Source organism: Hylobates moloch, unplaced genomic scaffold (genome assembly GCF_009828535.3).
Source record: "Hylobates moloch isolate HMO894 unplaced genomic scaffold, HMol_V3 SCAFFOLD_1, whole genome shotgun sequence".
NCBI classification, from domain to species: Eukaryota; Metazoa; Chordata; class Mammalia; order Primates; family Hylobatidae; genus Hylobates; species Hylobates moloch.
Genome location: NW_026652276.1, coordinates 23,642,530 through 23,659,083, shown reverse-complemented (window position 1 = coordinate 23,659,083; position 16,554 = coordinate 23,642,530). Strand labels below are relative to the sequence as shown.

The window sequence follows — 16,554 nt, the reverse complement described above, 5'->3', positions numbered from 1 at the left end:
GAAAAAAAGGTCTTGGGAATTAAGAATAAGAAAACTGAGGCCGGGTGCAGTGGCTCACGCCTGTAATCCCAACACTCTGGGAGGCTGAGGCGGGCGGATCACCTGAGGTCAGGAGTTCGAGACCAGCCTCAACACGGAGAAACTCCATCTCTACTAAAAATACAAAAATTAGCCGGGCATGGTGGTGCATGCCTGTAATCCCAGCTACTCAGGAAGCTGAGGCAGAAGAATTGCTTGAACCTGGGAAGCGGAGGTTGCAGTGAGCCAAGATGGCGCCATTGCACTCCAGCCTGGGCAACAAGAGCGAAACTCCATCTCAAAAAAAAAAAAAAGAAAGAAAAAAAAAGAAAACTGAAAGTTCAGCCTTGGGCACCATAGGACGGCCTCATCTCTACAAAACATTAGCCAGATGTGGTGGCACAAGCCTGTGGTCCCAGCTACTTAGGAGGCTGAGGAGGGAGGTTCGCTTGAGCCCAGGAGGTTGAGGCTGCAGTGAGCTGAGATTGCCCACTGCACTCTAGCCTGGGCAACACAGCGAGACCCTGTCTCAAAAACAAAACAAAACAAAAAAAAGTTAAAATGGCTGAAGATAATGCAAGAAGATAGTCCACAAAAATAGAAAAACAAAAAACAAACAATGGGTTGGTTTAGAGTTCAGTTTTGCAAGATGAAAAGAAGATTTTGTTTTTTGTGTTTTTTCTTTAAGGCTGTGTTGTAAAGGCTAGAGTGCAGTGTCATGATCCTAGCTCACTGCAGCCTAAAACTCCTGGGCTCAAGCAATCCTCCCTGCTCATCCTCCCAAAGTACTGGGATTACATGCATGAGCCACCACGCTCAGCTCTATTAATTCCTATTTTGAATCAGTTCTCAATACAACAAATTAAGAAAGTGGTACAATAAAGCAAATCATTATAAAATTTCTAACCGACAAGTTAAAGAGAGAATCCTAAGGCTTCCACAGATGGGGGAGATGTAACAGACAAAGGATCAGAAACATGAATTGGAATTACACTTTTTTAATAGCAACCCTAGAAGGTATAAGAAAATGCAGTATACCTTCAAAATAAAAAGGGAAAATTATTTTCAAACTTGAATATCTAGCCCAACAACACATCAAGTGTTAAATAGAAGTAAGATATTTTCAAATATGCAAAGATTCTAACAACATATATCCCCCATCTCCCTTTCTTAGGAAGTTACTAGAGGAGATGCTTTAGCAAAACAAGGAAGTAAACCAAGAGGAAGACATGGGATCCAGGAATGGGTAAAACCACCCCAGAACAGCAATTAAGGAAAATTCCAGAATGACGACTGTACAGCAAGTCTAGCGAGCAGCCAGTCCAGATTGAAACAAGAGGAAGGAAGGCTCTGGGACAAAAACTCCAAAGAAAAAGTGGAACTTATATATTGAGTATATGGAAAACATTATTGCTAGACTTTTTGATAGTCTTAGAGCATTTGAGGGGAAAAGCCAACTGTAAATACTGTTTATAGAAAATCAGACAAATGAGAGAAAAAAGGCAATAATTAACCCTAAGAAAAATGAAGGGCCATGTAAACTAGAAGTCATGATTGTAGTGTATTTCTTGGTTCATCAGTAAACAATATTTGCATACATAATAATTTTAATACAGCTGGGTGCAGATTATTGGTTTAACCAAAAGTTGTTACGCAGCTATATATGGTGGGAAGCAGAAGTGATAGAGTCAAGTTCTTATCTACCGTGTCAGGAAGTCAACACATAATGCTAAAAATTCACAAACCAAAAAATAATGGTATAAACATTTACTTAGAAATATGAAGGTAGGCCGGGCACGGTGACTCACACTTGTAATCCCAGCACTTTAGGAGGCTAGGGCAGGCGGATCACTTGAGTTCAGGGGTTCGAGGCCAGCCGAAGCAACATGGTGAAACCCTGTCTCTACTAAAAATACAAAAATTAGCTGGGCATATTTGTGGCCACCTGTAGTCCCAGCTAGTTGGGGTCTGAGGCCAGAGGATTGCTTGGGCCTGGGGAAATCCGGGCTGCAGTGAGCCAAGAGTGTGCCACTGCACTCCAGCCTAAGTAACAAAGTGAAACCCTGTCAGGAAGAAAAAGAAAAGAAAAGAAAAGAAAAGAAAAGAAAAGAAAAGAAAAAAGAAGAAAAGAAAGGAAGGAAGGAAAGAAAGAAAGAGAGAGAAAGAAAGAAAGAGAAAGAAAGAGAAAGAAAGAAAGAGAGAAAGAGAAAGAAAGAAAGAAAAAGAGAGAGAGAGAAAGAAAGGAAGGAAGGGAAAGAATTATGAAGGTAAATATCAAGACGAATTTGTGAAAGAGTTGAGCATATTGCCTCCAAAGAGTAGGACAGGGAACTGCTTTTTTCATTACAAGCCTTTTAGTATTGTAAGCATACACATTTTAAACAATTTATAAACATTATTTTAGTTCAATAGTCATTAATGTTAAAAAGTTAGCATATCGGTCGGGCACGGTGGCTCACACCTGCAATCCCAGCACTTTAGGAGGCCAAGGCAGGTGGATCACTTGAACCCAGGAGTTTGAGACCAGCCTGCCCAATATGGCCAAACCCCATCTCTACAAAATATACAGAAATTAGCCCAGCTTGGTGGTGCGTGTCTATAGTCCCAGCTATTCGGCAGGCTGAGGCGGGAGGATCACCTGAGCCCAGGAGGCGGGCAGTGAGCAGAGATAGCAATGTCACTCCAGCTTGGGTGACAAGAGTGAGACACCATCTCAAATTAAAAAAAAAAAAAAAAAAAAAAGGCCGGGCGTGGTGGCTCATGCCTGTAATCCCAACACTTTGGGAGGCTGAGGCGGGAGGATCACGATGTCAGGAATTCGAGACCAGCCTGACCAACATAGTGAAACCCCGTCTCTACTAAAAATACAAAAAATTAAACGGGTGTGGTGGCAGGCACCTGTAATCCCAGCTACTTGGGAAGCTGAAGCAGGAGAATCGCTTGAACCAGGGAGGCAGAGGTTGCAGTGAGCCGAGATCATGCCATTGCACTCCAGCCTGGGCAAGAGTGCAAGACTCTGTCTCAAAAAAAAAAAATTTAAGTTAGCGTATAATTTTGGGGGATCAGCAATATCCTGAAGCTTATCCATAGCCCGTTAAGTAATGTTTCAAAGAGCTATCTGTGCCTTAATGATAGGAGCTAGTTTCTTGTTCATTTTTTTATCCCCACCCCCAAACACATAGCAGAAAATAAATTATTTCCTTGTATGTAGAAAGGACTCAGCTAAGTTTATTATATTCTCCCCGGAGGAGGGAAAACACAAAACAAGGCACAAAGGCAGAAGGTGCAGATGTAGCACAAAGATGAGTTAAAATTCCGCACGCAGGTAACAAGGAGGGTATATCTCTGCCAGAGGTACTGGAAGGTTTCCAAGGCAGAAAAAAATGTGTTCTGGACACCTGGGCGCAGAATTGGAGGCATGACAGGAACACAGGGAGGCCCATCTAAGTTGCCTATTCACCCAGGTGATCTCTCATTCATTTCCTTAATTGTCCTTTTAAAAATATGGGGAATTTCACGCAAGGAAAGGGTCCTCTTCTCGCCCCAGCGGGCAAGGGGCGTTCCTCCGGCGCAAGTTCCGGCCCCAGCTGCCCCCACGTCCCACAGGTCTCCTGCCTTTTGGCACGCACACTCCTGACCACTCGCTGCTTCCGCATCCCTACTCTGATCCTCTCTCCATGCATCTCTGCCTCCTTAGACAACTGAGAATTTTATTGTCTGTTTCCTTTACCAGACTGTAAGTTCCACGAGGGCAGGGCCTCGTCTATTTCATTTAACACTACATCCCCAGTATAGAGCAAGAGCCCATGAAAATGTTTGTTGGAGAAATGAATGCGTGATGGTGTCGCTGGACAGCTATACCTGGAAAGAAAAAGAGGCACCCCGAGCAAACAAGCTGGGAGCTAAGAAGCCCGCTGGGAGACGACAAGGGCGAGCTTCTTGCGAGGTCTCTGAAATGACAAGACCGGAAGAATGGAGTTGGATCTCTGGGACAAGCGGGAGAGAGAAGCTGGACAGTCAGGCAAGCCTCGGGGAATGACAGCTCCGCGGGGGACGCACTGGTAGGCGGTAGACGTAAGGGGGTCTGTGGGAAAGCAGACGGTGGGGCGGCGGCATCACACATGCGCAAGCGCAGCCTCCGTTTCCTCCGGCGCGCCTGCGCTCGCGTTCACTAGGGGTTGAAGCGGAAATGGCGCCGCGGGGCCGCGCGTCCAGGCGGCGAGCGGAAGTGGGTGTGAGAGCGGAAGTGGCCGGCTAGCGCCGGGGGCTGGGCGGGGACCGGGCTTGTCGGTGAAGCGGCAGTGGCGGCGGCGGCGGCGGCTCGGCAGGCGGGTTCAGGCTTCGGGGGCCAGGTCGGTTGGGTGGGTGGGTGTCTCCACAGTCTGCGTGCGTGGGCCAGCGCGTGCGTCTTACCCTTCCCTCCACCCCGGCCCCTCTCCCCTTCTCCCCTAACCTCCTACCCCACCCAGCCCTACCGGGGGCAGCAGGGCCGCTCCCTCCGTCCTTGCCTACCTTACCCACCCTCACCGGCCCTTGTTTCTCCTTCCCCTGCTCGGGGCAGCCGCCGCCATGATCCTGCTGGAGGTGAACAACCGCATCATCGAGGAGACGCTCGCGCTCAAGTTCGAGAACGCGGCCGCCGGGTGAGCGCGCGCCCGGGGCCGAGGGTGGCGGGGGAAGCAGAGTTGACCCCAGCTAATCCCCAGTGTCGTCCAGTCCCCCAGTCCTAGAGTAGAGAAATGGGGTGCCTGGCAGGGTGTAGGGGCTGCCCCAGCGGGGTAGACGTGGGAGGCGATTGGGCGCGGCCGGGCGAGGGGCACAGATGCATGGGGAGAGGCTCAGAGGAGGGATGCGGAAGCAGCGAGCGGTGGGGACTGTGCGTGCCAAAGGGCAGGAGACCTGTGGGACGTGGGGGACGCTGGGGCCGGAACTCGCGCCAGAGGAGCCCCCTGCCCGCTGGGGCGAGAAGGGGACCCCTAACCTGCGTGAAATTCCCCGGCATTGTTCTGAACCCAGAGAGAGCCTGTTTGGAATTGGGTTGGAAGGAGTTTTCAGGAATTCCCAGGACTGGAGGAGGGAAGGAGATGCAGACGCACATCGCCACCAGCATTCTCGTTCCCCACCCCCATCTCCTTTAAAAGGAGCAGAAGAGAAGACTGAAAGCCGACCCAGTCTTAGAGCCGGAAAAACGCGATCTCTGGTTTCCCTTCCCCGAACCCTTCTGTGAGAGACACTGGGCCATTTTGTTACATATTTTTAAAGCAAAGCCAATTGTCCCTCGCTCCACACCCCTTCCTTATCTCTCCTGTGAGGTTCTAATGCTCTCTCCTCACCCACTAGCCTTTATCTGGTTATCTTGTAAATTCTTATATCAAGACCCTTGGTCTGTGATTTCTTCTGTGGTAGCCCTGGCCCAGTTACACACTAAAAAGCCTCCAGAATCTATAAAGTTCTTAGATAACCTGTCTTTACGGTTGGACTTTTTAAAAGATGGGCTTAGGGCATCTTTCCAAGGCAACCTCTCTGCCAAACACAAGAATCAGTAGAAGACAACCTCCTCCTCCAAAGCTGCTTTGCTTTTCTAGTATAATATTTAAAACATGAACTAAGGGTTTTGGGTTCTAATTTTTGGTGGCCTGTGGCCAGTCCCTTTGCCTCATTTCCCTGTCTATGAGCATGGGGCTTCACATCTGGGTTTCACAGTTAATAAGTGCAGACCGTTTCTGGTGAACTGGAAACTAGTAATAGGAAAGTGCTTGCAGATCCACAGATGGGAGAAGATTGGTAGAGGGGAGTTTTTAAGTGGCCATAATGTACTTGTGGCTTGGAGGCATTAAAAAGTATTAACTGCCGTTTAAATTGAATATACAGTATGTCCCGTCTCCTTTATAAGGCCACAGATTTTATCTGTAAAACAAAGCACTACTTTCCTTGAAGTAATACATGTGGTGAGCAGTACTGTTCCCTGCCAGGGGCTGCAGTTGGTTATATTTGAGGCTGACTTGCTTCTTTCTTGTCTTAGCCTCTCTTACCAGTTTCTTTGCATTTTAAATATTCAAATGAATCAGCCCAGAGTCTTATTTTGGGTGATTGCTGTATACTTTTTTCTGAGCAGTGTAGCACATAGAAGGAAGTTGAATTAACTTCTGCATTTTCATAACTGATCTTAATGCATTCTCAGGTCCAGACTAGCAAAGAATGAGACCTGGGCGGTTATAAGCTGATCTACAAGATAAATGGCTGTGTATTTTCAAGTAGAGGCATGTCTTTTAACATAGGAGTACATTTTCATCTATTTGTGTATTAATGACTTGTGATTCCAAAATGTGGCCCATTATTCGGAACTTCAGTTCTTTTTCTTTTAGAAAATTATTCTTAAAAAGACAAGCTAACCATTTCGGAGGGATTAAATAGGTCATCAAGTCTGGAAGACAGAAGTTAGAACTTCCAGGACATTTTTTTCTCTTTTTTTGTTTCTGAGACAGAGTCTCTCACTGGCTGGAATGCAGTGGCGTGATCTCTGCTCACTGCAACCTCGCCCTCCCAGGCTCAAGTGATTCTCATGTCTCAGCCTCCCAAGTAGCTGGGATTACAAGCACGCGCCACCACACCTGGCTAATTTTTGTATTTTTAGTAGAGATGGGGTTTCACCATGTTGGCCAGGCTGGTCTCAAACTCCTGGCCTCAAGTGACCCGCCCACCTTGGCCTCCCAAAGTGCTGGGATTACAGCACTGCTCCTGTCCTCAGGACATTTTTTACAAAGATATGCATTGTAGGGAAGCTGTATAGGGGGTGCACTGGTGTGTATGCTTGTGCACATGTGCGGATGTGTGTGTGTATAAATTTAGGCTTTTATTCTGGCCTTTGAGATGTGGTTTTCAATAAGGGGGCTCAAAACATTCTGCTGAAAATTTGAAACTTTGAAAATCTTTTAAAAAAAGAGACCATGATATCGTGCCTAGTAGGCAGGGCTCTCCTGGGATTACAGATATATCACCCAGCAGAAGCCCGAATGAAGCAAATGTAAATTATCAGACATCCCAGTAAGGTAAGGCAAGGTGCATGCCTATTCCAGAACTTCCAGCAAAGTTTGCCTAGTGTGGTTATCATAAACATGTATGGGATTCTACCAGTGCTCAGCCCAGGCAGCAACAGAAAAAAAGGGGCCTCTCTGAGAGCCTATTAGCCAAGTTAGGAAGGTGCTAAAGGGTGAAAGGTGTTGGAGTGGAGATCAGAGAAAGACATTAAAGAAAGGGAGTAATTTGGAGGAGAAACCCTGGAGATTTGAAAGGCTTTGCTGGTGTGGGAACCTGCTAGGAGAGGTCAGCTCCACCCTACTTTTTGAACCTCTCAGAGTAAACCAATTGGGGAAATTACAGTTCGGAGCAGCCTTTTCCAGAGTGCATCTTCCATCTCTGTGATGTCCAATAAGATAGCCATACAAGTGGCTGGCTAAATTTAAGTAAAAATTAAGGTGAAATAAAATTGAGTTCCTCAGTCACACTAGCCACATTTCTAGTGCTCATTTGTCACATGTGGCTAGTAGCTGTGGTATTTAGCACAGACATGGAACATTTCCATTATTGCAGAGTTCTATTAGCACTGTTCCAGCTTCTGAAAATGAAAGCATGAGATGGTCTTAAAAATAGTTCTGTGGCATATACTTCAGAATATAGTTGTATTAATTTTCCTTTTGAAGTTGATTTTTTTTTTTTAATGATTCCTCTCAGATCATCCTGCTGGATCTTCTCACCAGTGGCCTCCTACTAAAAGTATCAGCTTTCTTTTGGGTAAAGCAGTGTTGTCATCTAAACTGTTTAAGAAAACATTTGGTCATGATAACCTTTTATTTTGGAGGCAGTTCGACACAGCCTAAGGTTCATTCCAAACAGATTGCTTTTTAATTTTTTCCTACACACTTCTGAGAAGTGGCTTATTGAAACAACCCATAGATTGTCACAAAATAATAATTATTGGTAAATTGTCTTCCCAGCAGCCTACAAACTAAGAGAATGTGACTGACTTAAAAGCTATGCTCAACGCTGCAAATAACCTCATGCACAGGTCTTATCAACAGCATTGCCTTTTCATTTGGAAATTCTTACCCAGACCCTCAAAGCAAAAGTAATCAGACAAATTAATTTAATTATTTCGTTAGTGTACACACCAAGAACCGTTTCATACTGAGAAGCTAGGCCTGTCAACTTAGCTGGAGTCTGGAGTCCAAAATTGAGGAAATTCTGTCAGATGCAAATTGCTGTTGGATTTAAGTGTGTGCTGGCTCCTTGCCACAGCCAGTGCATATTGCGGGGAGCTGTGGTTCCGTGAGGGGGAGTGAAACTCAGTAAGCAAGCAGTGCCAGTTGGGGTGGGCGAGGATGGTGGGAAGAGAAATTTGAAAAAGGAATAAATTAAATCTTGCTGATACTCTGTTCTCATTCCCAAATATATTGCATATGTCCTCAGAGAGACAGGCTGTTTGGAGCGATTTGGAATTAGGACATTGTTTAAGCATTTAGAAGAAATGGAATGTTGTGTCCGACTCAGTAAGAAGACCTGGTTGGTCTTTTTACAGGTCACTGTAGTTAATTACACACTGCCACCTATCCTGTGGCCTACTTGGGACCACTTTGGTCGTGAAGCCCCAGAGTTGTGCTGGACCAAACTGATAACTCCTTAAGGCTGGGTCTGTCATTTTAATCATCTTTGTTTCCCCAGCATCCTCATTGTATATATAGTCAACTCAGTAAATTGGTTTATTGAAGAAATTAATGAAGTCAGATAGAATGACTCCTTGTCTCTTTAGGCGCTGACATTTTTGTGACATCGAGTAAATCAGCTTTTAGGTCTCTTCTCCATATTTTGACATATGGCTTAGCAGAGAATAGGACCACCTCTTACCTAATATGATCTATTTTTTTAGGCTTAAAAAGAATGATGGAAGCCTTATAGAAGATTTAAAAGAGAATGCTTAGAAACCTTTATAGTGAGCCTTATAGAAGATTTAAAAGAGAATGCTTAGAAACCTTTATAGTGAGCAGAATTCAGTAATTCCTCTAATTCAGGACATAAGAAGGGATAAGTAGGAGACAGACATAAATGCCCAAATGGGGAATTGGGGCCAGGCACCCTGGCTCACGCCTGTAATCCCAGCACTTTGGGAGGCCAAGGAGGGCAGATCACTTGAGGCTAGGAGTTTGAGACCAGCCTGGCCAACATGACGAAACCCCATCTCTGCTAAAAATACAAAAATTAGCCAGGTGTGGTGGCGCATGCCTGTAATCCCAGCTACTCGGGAAGCTGAGGCTGGAGAATCACTTGAACCCAGGAGGCAGAGGTTGCAGTGAGCAGAGGTGGCACCACTGCACTCCAGCCTGGGTGACAGAGCGAGACCCCATCTCAAAAAAAAAGAAAAAAGAAAAAAATGGGGAATTGGATCCTAGGGTGCATTCAGGAGTAAAAACCCCAAAGTTGTTAATGAGAAAAGAAGATGAGATAATACAGTTGCCAGGAGCCCTTTCTGGATTGATTATTGACATTCTAGAAGCTTCCTTAGAGAAAAGATAGAAGAAAATTTTTTCTAAAGGATTTTAAAAATAGCTCTTAAAACCTATCTGAATGAATTGATTATGTTTTAGTGTCTTAGGTTGTCCAGTCAGTAACTCTGAGGACTTATCCAGCTGGCTTGTTCTAGGATTCCAGACATTACAGCAGTCTGACGCTTGTAGGAGTTCTGTTTCTCCTTGTACTGCTAACCAATTCCTGATTCATGGAATTACCGCAATCCTAAAACCTCTCCCAACCACAACTTCAGAGTCTGATCTCTGACTCCACCTAGGAGAAGAACTAATTTATCGATTACCTTCTGTGAACTAGGCACTGTGCTATATGCCTTAACATGGTTTCATTTCATTTCAAAGTGTCCCTGTGTGACAGATAGTGGATCTCATTTACAATTGAGAAAACCAGGGCTCTTGAGGATTGGGGGTGGGGGTAGACATTGAGTAAGTAACTACTACATATTAAGTAAGCACTGTGCAGGCATCCTTCACTGTGATTCTTGGCCTTGTTTATCGTATGGCACACACAGGACATGATCGTATTTGTATGGCACATTTGGGTAAATGGTCTAGCCTCTCAGAGATCCTGCCACCTGCTGCCTGCCCTAAGGGATATGGGGATCATTAGTTCAGCCTATCTATAACTTATGAAACACTGAGAAACTTTGCTGTATAATAGTCCCCCTTAGCTGTGGTTTTCCTTTCTGCAGTTTCAGTTACCTGCAGTGAGCAGTGAACCATGGTCTGAAAATATTAAATGGAAAATCCCAGAAATAAACAATCCATAAATTTTAAATTGTGCACCATTCCGAGTAGCATAATGAAATCTTGCGCTGTCCCGCACGAGACATGTATCATCTTTTTGTCTAGCATATCTACAGTGTATACACTACACTCTTAGTGTCTAGGTTATCAGATTGACTGTCACAGCATTGTAGTGCTTGTGTTCAAGTTACCCTTATTTTACTTAATAATGGCTCCAAAGTACAGGAGTAATGATGCTGGCAATTTGGATATGCCAAAGAGAACCCATAGAGTGATTCCTTTAAGTAAAAAAAAGTGACCTTGGTGTTTCTTTGCTAGAGTTCAGTGCTATCCACAGTTTTATTTATCCACTGGGTGTCTTGGAACATATCCCCCACAGATAAGGGGAGACTGCTGTACTACTGGACATATATCATCTCAGTCTTCACACCAACCTGGGAGGTAGGTGTTTTGTCCCCATTGTGTAGAAGAGGAACCTGAGGCCTGGTGACATTTGAGGAGCATTGCCTGTGGTCACATAGCCAATAAATTCTGAATTCTAAATAACTTGCTTTTTCTCACCCCCAGCATCTGAAATTTTAGCAGCTGGAGAACAGTAAATAATGTAACTATTAATTTTGGGGGCCTTTTTAGTGGAACACTTTTCCTGGGCCAATCTTACTCCTGCTCCTTTGTAATTTTAAACCACAGAAGTAAAATAACAAACGCCAGGTCTTGGAATTGAGAAGCAATCTTGTGATGGTATACTTCACACTCAGCAAACTCCTTGTTAAGGCACTGAGTTCTCGGACCTCTAACTCCCGGAAGACTTCCCATGAAGTCTCTTTTGGCCTAATACTCTCCTCAGCAGCCTTTCTCTCTCTTCTAGCCATAAATAGTAAACTAAAATATTAATGAATGTGATTTGACAAATATTGCTAAGTCAGACAGCAAACCACTTAAGATCGATCGTAGCAACTTTTCCCACAAGGATCTGTGCTCAGGATACTTTATGCCTAGAGAAATTTGAAATGAGAGACTCAAGTGTTTATGACTTGGAGCCCAAAGGTTATTTATTTATAGTTGGTTTTTCTCAGGTCTTTTGATAAAGTAGGAGAGTGAGGAACTCAGCCCTTCTTTGGCTGAATTAAAACCTAAAGGTTAAAAAAAAAACCTACTAAGTGATGTAATAATGGGCTTTTATAAACTCCCTGACTCTTCGGCACAGTCAGCCTTCCCCAGGAAAGTATGCTTGCTTCCGTGCTTCCTCCCCTTGGTCATCCTCTTAATATTTCATTCAGTTGGTCCATGATTAACATTTCCATATTTTTGTTCTTCGCTCCTTTTCTAGAGGTGAGGAATGGTATTGGACTCGTTGCCTTTGTTTCCTGGCTACAGTTTCAAAATGAAGGCTCAGAAGCAATTTAAATTTTCATCTAGTTTTTTTCTTCTATTCTGAACTCACTGCTTCTCCATAAACCCACTTGATACTTCAATTCGTAGAGATACCTAGTGTGCTTTTCCTAAGTCACATATAGAGGGCTTTGAAGAATCAAGGTGAAGCTTTGTATGATTCATATAGGTTGATTTTTCAGCAGGGCTAGCATGCTTCGTAGAAGCCAGTTTCCTTGAAAGGTATTGTCTGGCTTCTATATCAGCTTTTTAACACTCATAAACTGTGTTATATATTCCATTATTTCCCAGCATCCCTGGAGAGCAACTTAGTCTTGGTTTCTTTCGCAGGTAATGGAGCAGAGATCGTGGAAAGATACGTACTTGATTAAGAGGTCTTGAGCAAGTTAGACAAAAATAAATGTGAAAACGTGTGCATCTTGTTTGCTAGCCCCTAAAACAAAGTGGAATCATTGAGTTACAGGTAGCTAGCTGATAAGGCAATAGTCTTCATTTGCTTCCTACTTTGGACTTCAGGTCTGTTCTTGTGTTATATATAGTAGTTCCATGAGGTAAATAGGTTCATTTTTATTCCCCCATTTTATTGATGATAGGGGAGAATGCAAAGGTGTAAGGGTATTTGCCCCAAAACATGAGCGTGATGAGAAAGCTAAAGTTGTAAAGCAGGTGTCCTGACTATTCTCCTTAGTGATTTCATAGCGTTATTTTGTGTTACACTGTCTATTTTAAGTTCCAAGCTGGAATTTACAAAGCAAGACAAAACTAGGGTAGAACTAAAGAGGGTTTCATGAAGGTGAGTGGTAAGTACTTTGGTGATGTAAAGGAAGAAAGAAAGATGAGTAGGCAGGCTTACAGACCGCTTTTGAAGTGGAATAGAACTTGCCGTTTTGTTTATGGCCCGAAATCATCCTTTCACTTTAAGCATACTAAAACCATTCTACATTATACTTAGCCATTTTCCTGCTAAACGTATTACTCCTAATACCACTGTCCTGTGGGGAAGGCATTGACCAAAAGATGGCATTTTGTGGTATATAGCGTGCTCTTAGGAAACTCAGAATTGAAAGCGAGCACCAACCAAGGCAGTAGATTCAACAGCAGGTGAAAAACAAAAGCTATAGCTGACCTTCCTTTTTTATCTGACCTTCCTTTTTTATCTTCTACTTAAAGCAAGTCCAAAGGTTCAGGTCCATGAGAAAATGAATTGTGTACTCTGATTGGCAGTAACCTAAAATTTATACAGAATGGTCTGATCTTAAGTGAAGCTCAGGCGCCTTTCCAGTTCCCCTTGAAGGTAAGCAGCAATACAGTCATCTTAACTGAGGACCTTTTTTGTTGTTTACAGAAACAAACCGGAAGCAGTAGAAGTAACATTTGCAGGTAAGCATCTTTATCTCAGCCCTCTGAAGAGAAGGTACAATATGAAAAATAGGAAGTAGGCTGGGTGCAGTGGTTCATGCCTATAATCCCAGCACTTTGGGAGGCTAAGGCAGGTGGATCACCTGATGTCAGGAGTTCAAGAACAGCCTGGCAAACATGGTGAAACCCCCTTTACTAAAAATACAAAAATTAGCCAGGCATGGTGGTGGGCACCTGTAATCCCAGCTACTCGGAAGGCTGAGGCAGGAGAATCACTTGAACCTGGGAGGCAGGGGTTGCTGTGAGCTGAGATCGCACCACTGCACTCCAGCCTGGGCGATAGAGTGAGACTGTCTCAAAAAAAAAAAAAAAAGACAAGAAAAGAAAATTGTACCTAAAATAAGCTTTGACGTGGATTGGGTGCGGTAGCTCATGCGTGTAATCCGAGCACTTTGAGAGGCCAAGGCAAGCGGATCACGAAGTCAGGAGATCGAGACCATCCTGGCTAACATGATGAAACCCTGTCTGTACCAAAAAATACAAAAAATTAGCTGGGCATGGTGGCGGGCGCCTGTAGTCCCAGCTACTTGGGAGGCTGAGACAGGAGAATGGTGTGAACCCAGGAGGCGGAGCTTGCGGTGAGCAGACATCGCGCCACTGCACTCCAGCCTGGGCGACAGAGCAAGACTCCATCTCAAAAAAAAAAAAGCTTTGACATTTTGGATACTGTCCCTCATCGGGTCTTTTTGAGCTCTTTATAATAGATGACCGTTTCATGTATTTAATCCACTCATGACTGACTATACAAAGTTACCTGCTGATAAATCAGAAGTTTGGATTTAATTTTGTGGCAAAACTAAGGTTTGGTTTTTTTTTTAATTTGGAAATATTACATTATCTTCAAGTAGCTGTCAGTCTTAGTTTGCCTAGCACTAGAGTAGTAGGGAAACATGAACAGCTAGAGACGTGTTCATCAAGTCAGAGAGAGATGTTGCTGCTTTCTGTTCCCTATAAAGAATTAGGTGTTGGTACTATTTACTTGTTAGGTGAATGAAATCGAGGAATACAACCACCCTTTCTAAAGCAAAAGTCCTCGACAAGATGATCTTGGAAGACTTTTGCAGCTCTAAAGTGCTGTTACTTGGAGGCCAGGCACCATCCCTTTACCCTCCTACTAACTAGCATTGCCAGATATCCCTTCGTGATTCCCATGACAGCTCCCTAAAGTGATGGCACTCAGCACCTAATTCTAGTTTCAGGAACCTATTCCTAGTTTCAGGAATTACACAGGCTGAGTCAGTCCTGTGTACTGCAGAAAGATAGAACCGAAAAAGAGGGGAGTCCTATAGGTTAGAAGCAACTCAAAAGATAACCAAATGCAATATGTGGATATTGTTTGCATCTTAATTCAAATAAGACAACAATGCTTAAAAGTTTTTGAGACAATAGAGAACATTTAAATACTTGACTGAATATTTGTTTTGTTTTTGTTTTTTTTGAGACTGAGTCTCACTCTGTCACCCAGGCTGGAGTACAGTGGCATTGATAATCTGCTCACTGCAGCCTCCACCTCCCCGAGTTCAAGCGATTCTCCTGCCTCCGCCTCTCAAGTAGCTGGGACTACACATTTCCACCACCACACCCGGCTAATTTTTTTTTTTTTTTTTTTTTGTCCAGACAGTGTCTTGCTCTGTCGCCCAGGCTGGAGTGCAATGGCATGATCTTGGTTCACTGCAACTTCCATCCCCGGGTTCAAGCAGTCCTCCTGTCTCAGCCTCCCAAGTAGCTGGGATTACAGGCGTGTGCTACCACGCCCAGCTAATTTTTTGTAATTTTTGTAGAGACAGGGTTTCACCGTGTTGGCCAGACTGGTTTTGAACTCCTGACCTCAAGTGATCCACCCACCTCGGCCTCCCAAAGTGCTGGGTTAACAGGCTTGAACCACCGTGCCCGGCCTTGACTGAATATTTGATATTAAGCAATTGTTTTTAAAAATTTAGGCATGACACTAGTATCGTGGTTATGTTTTTTAACAAATAGTCTTCTGTATCTTCCAAAGATATATTCTCATTATTTATGGATGAAATTATGTGTTGTATCTGGGATTTGCTTCAAAATAAATCAATGGGAAGGAGGATGTCTAAATGAAACAAGAATTGCCCATGTGTTAATAATTGTTGAGGCTGGGCGAGGTGGTTGATACCTGTAATCCCAACACTTTGGGAGGCTGAGGTGGGCGGATCATGAGGTCAGGAGATCGAGACCAGCCTGGCCAACATAGTGAAACCCCGTCTGTACTAAAAATACAAAAATTAGCTGGGTGTGGTGGCACATGCCTGTAGTCCCAGCTACTCGGGAGGCTGAGGCAGGAGAATCTCTTGAACCCGGGAGGCAGAGGTTGCAGTGAGCCGAGACCACACCATTGCACTCCAGCCTGGGTGACAGAGTAAGACTCTATCTCAAAAAAAAAAAAAAAAAAAATGTTGAAGCCTCATGATGCAGATGAGAGTTCATTGTACTGTTCATTCTGCTTATATACATGTAAAATCCAATTATTTCAGCACCAAGCTGTGATTAAGGAAAGAATAGCTTTGTAATTTTAAGAAAGAGCAAAGAGACGAGTACTCAGCAATTCTATCCCAGTGTTTCTGCTGATTTGTCACATGGATTTAAAATAAATTCCATTTTACTTATATGCCTCCTTATAAGGGGTCTTCCTTGTGGCCTACAGCAAGGTAGGCGCTTGGAGAAATTATTTCCCCTTCCCAAATTGTTACGCAATCTTATTTGCTTTCCTCACAGATTTCGATGGGGTCCTCTATCATATTTCAAATCCTAATGGAGACAAAACAAAAGTGATGGTCAGTATTTCTTTGAAATTCTACAAGGAACTTCAGGCACATGGTGCTGATGAGGTAAGATCCACATCATTTTCCTTAGGACTCTTGTTTCCTCACCTTTCATTGGCAGTTTGCCATTCATGGAAGATCCATGGCACTAAATCACCCCCGCATGACTACTTGCTCACTTAACTAGGGGCTCTTGACTTGATTCCTATAATGAATTGTGTTTCCTAGAAAAGGTTTTGACTCTTTGCTTGCTTGCTTTAAAACAATGGAAACAAAAACAGCTTTAATTCTCCAAAAACATAGCAAAGAATACTTTCCCTTGATCAGTACAAAAATAGCTGTTGCAAGAATTAGGTTCTCTTCTATTTTTGTAATATTATCCAGGCAGATAGATAACTTCTAGCTTGTTTAAATTGTATAGTCTCAGGTTCTCATTCTGGAGGCTTAGGCACAAATAGCTGTCTTTTGAAATTTTTAATTAAAGCTCTTTAAAGCTACCCTCTTTAAATATCTCTTCTTTATAACTGCCATAGGGGAAATAAGAAGGATGTCCAGACATTATGAAACTTTGGTGGCCATGCCTTGTTCACTGGCTTCTTTAAATAGTTAAG

At 43.7% G+C, this 16,554-nt stretch overlaps 2 protein-coding genes across 3 annotated transcripts in view; one reads left to right on the top strand and one right to left on the bottom strand.

Moving 5' to 3' along the window:
* Positions 1 to 4,586, bottom strand: part of CXCR1 (C-X-C motif chemokine receptor 1) — a 45,747-nt gene extending 41,161 nt beyond the window's left edge. The window contains exon 1 of one of the 2 annotated variants that reach the window (XM_058438340.1): positions 4,536 to 4,586. The gene's annotated coding sequence lies outside the window, so the exon portion shown is untranslated. Of the gene's footprint in view, positions 1 to 4,530 lie in introns of both variants that reach the window. The other variant, XM_032754534.2, reaches the window with a different exon arrangement.
* ARPC2 (actin related protein 2/3 complex subunit 2) overlaps positions 4,278 to 16,554 on the top strand; it is a 37,090-nt gene continuing 24,813 nt past the window's right edge. The window contains exons 1-4 of the mRNA XM_032754532.2: positions 4,278 to 4,370; positions 4,580 to 4,661; positions 13,081 to 13,115; positions 15,897 to 16,009. Of these exons, the coding sequence (XP_032610423.1) occupies positions 4,588 to 4,661; positions 13,081 to 13,115; positions 15,897 to 16,009 (222 nt within the window). The 5' untranslated portion in view covers positions 4,278 to 4,370; positions 4,580 to 4,587. The remainder of the gene's footprint in view (positions 4,371 to 4,579; positions 4,662 to 13,080; positions 13,116 to 15,896; positions 16,010 to 16,554) is intronic.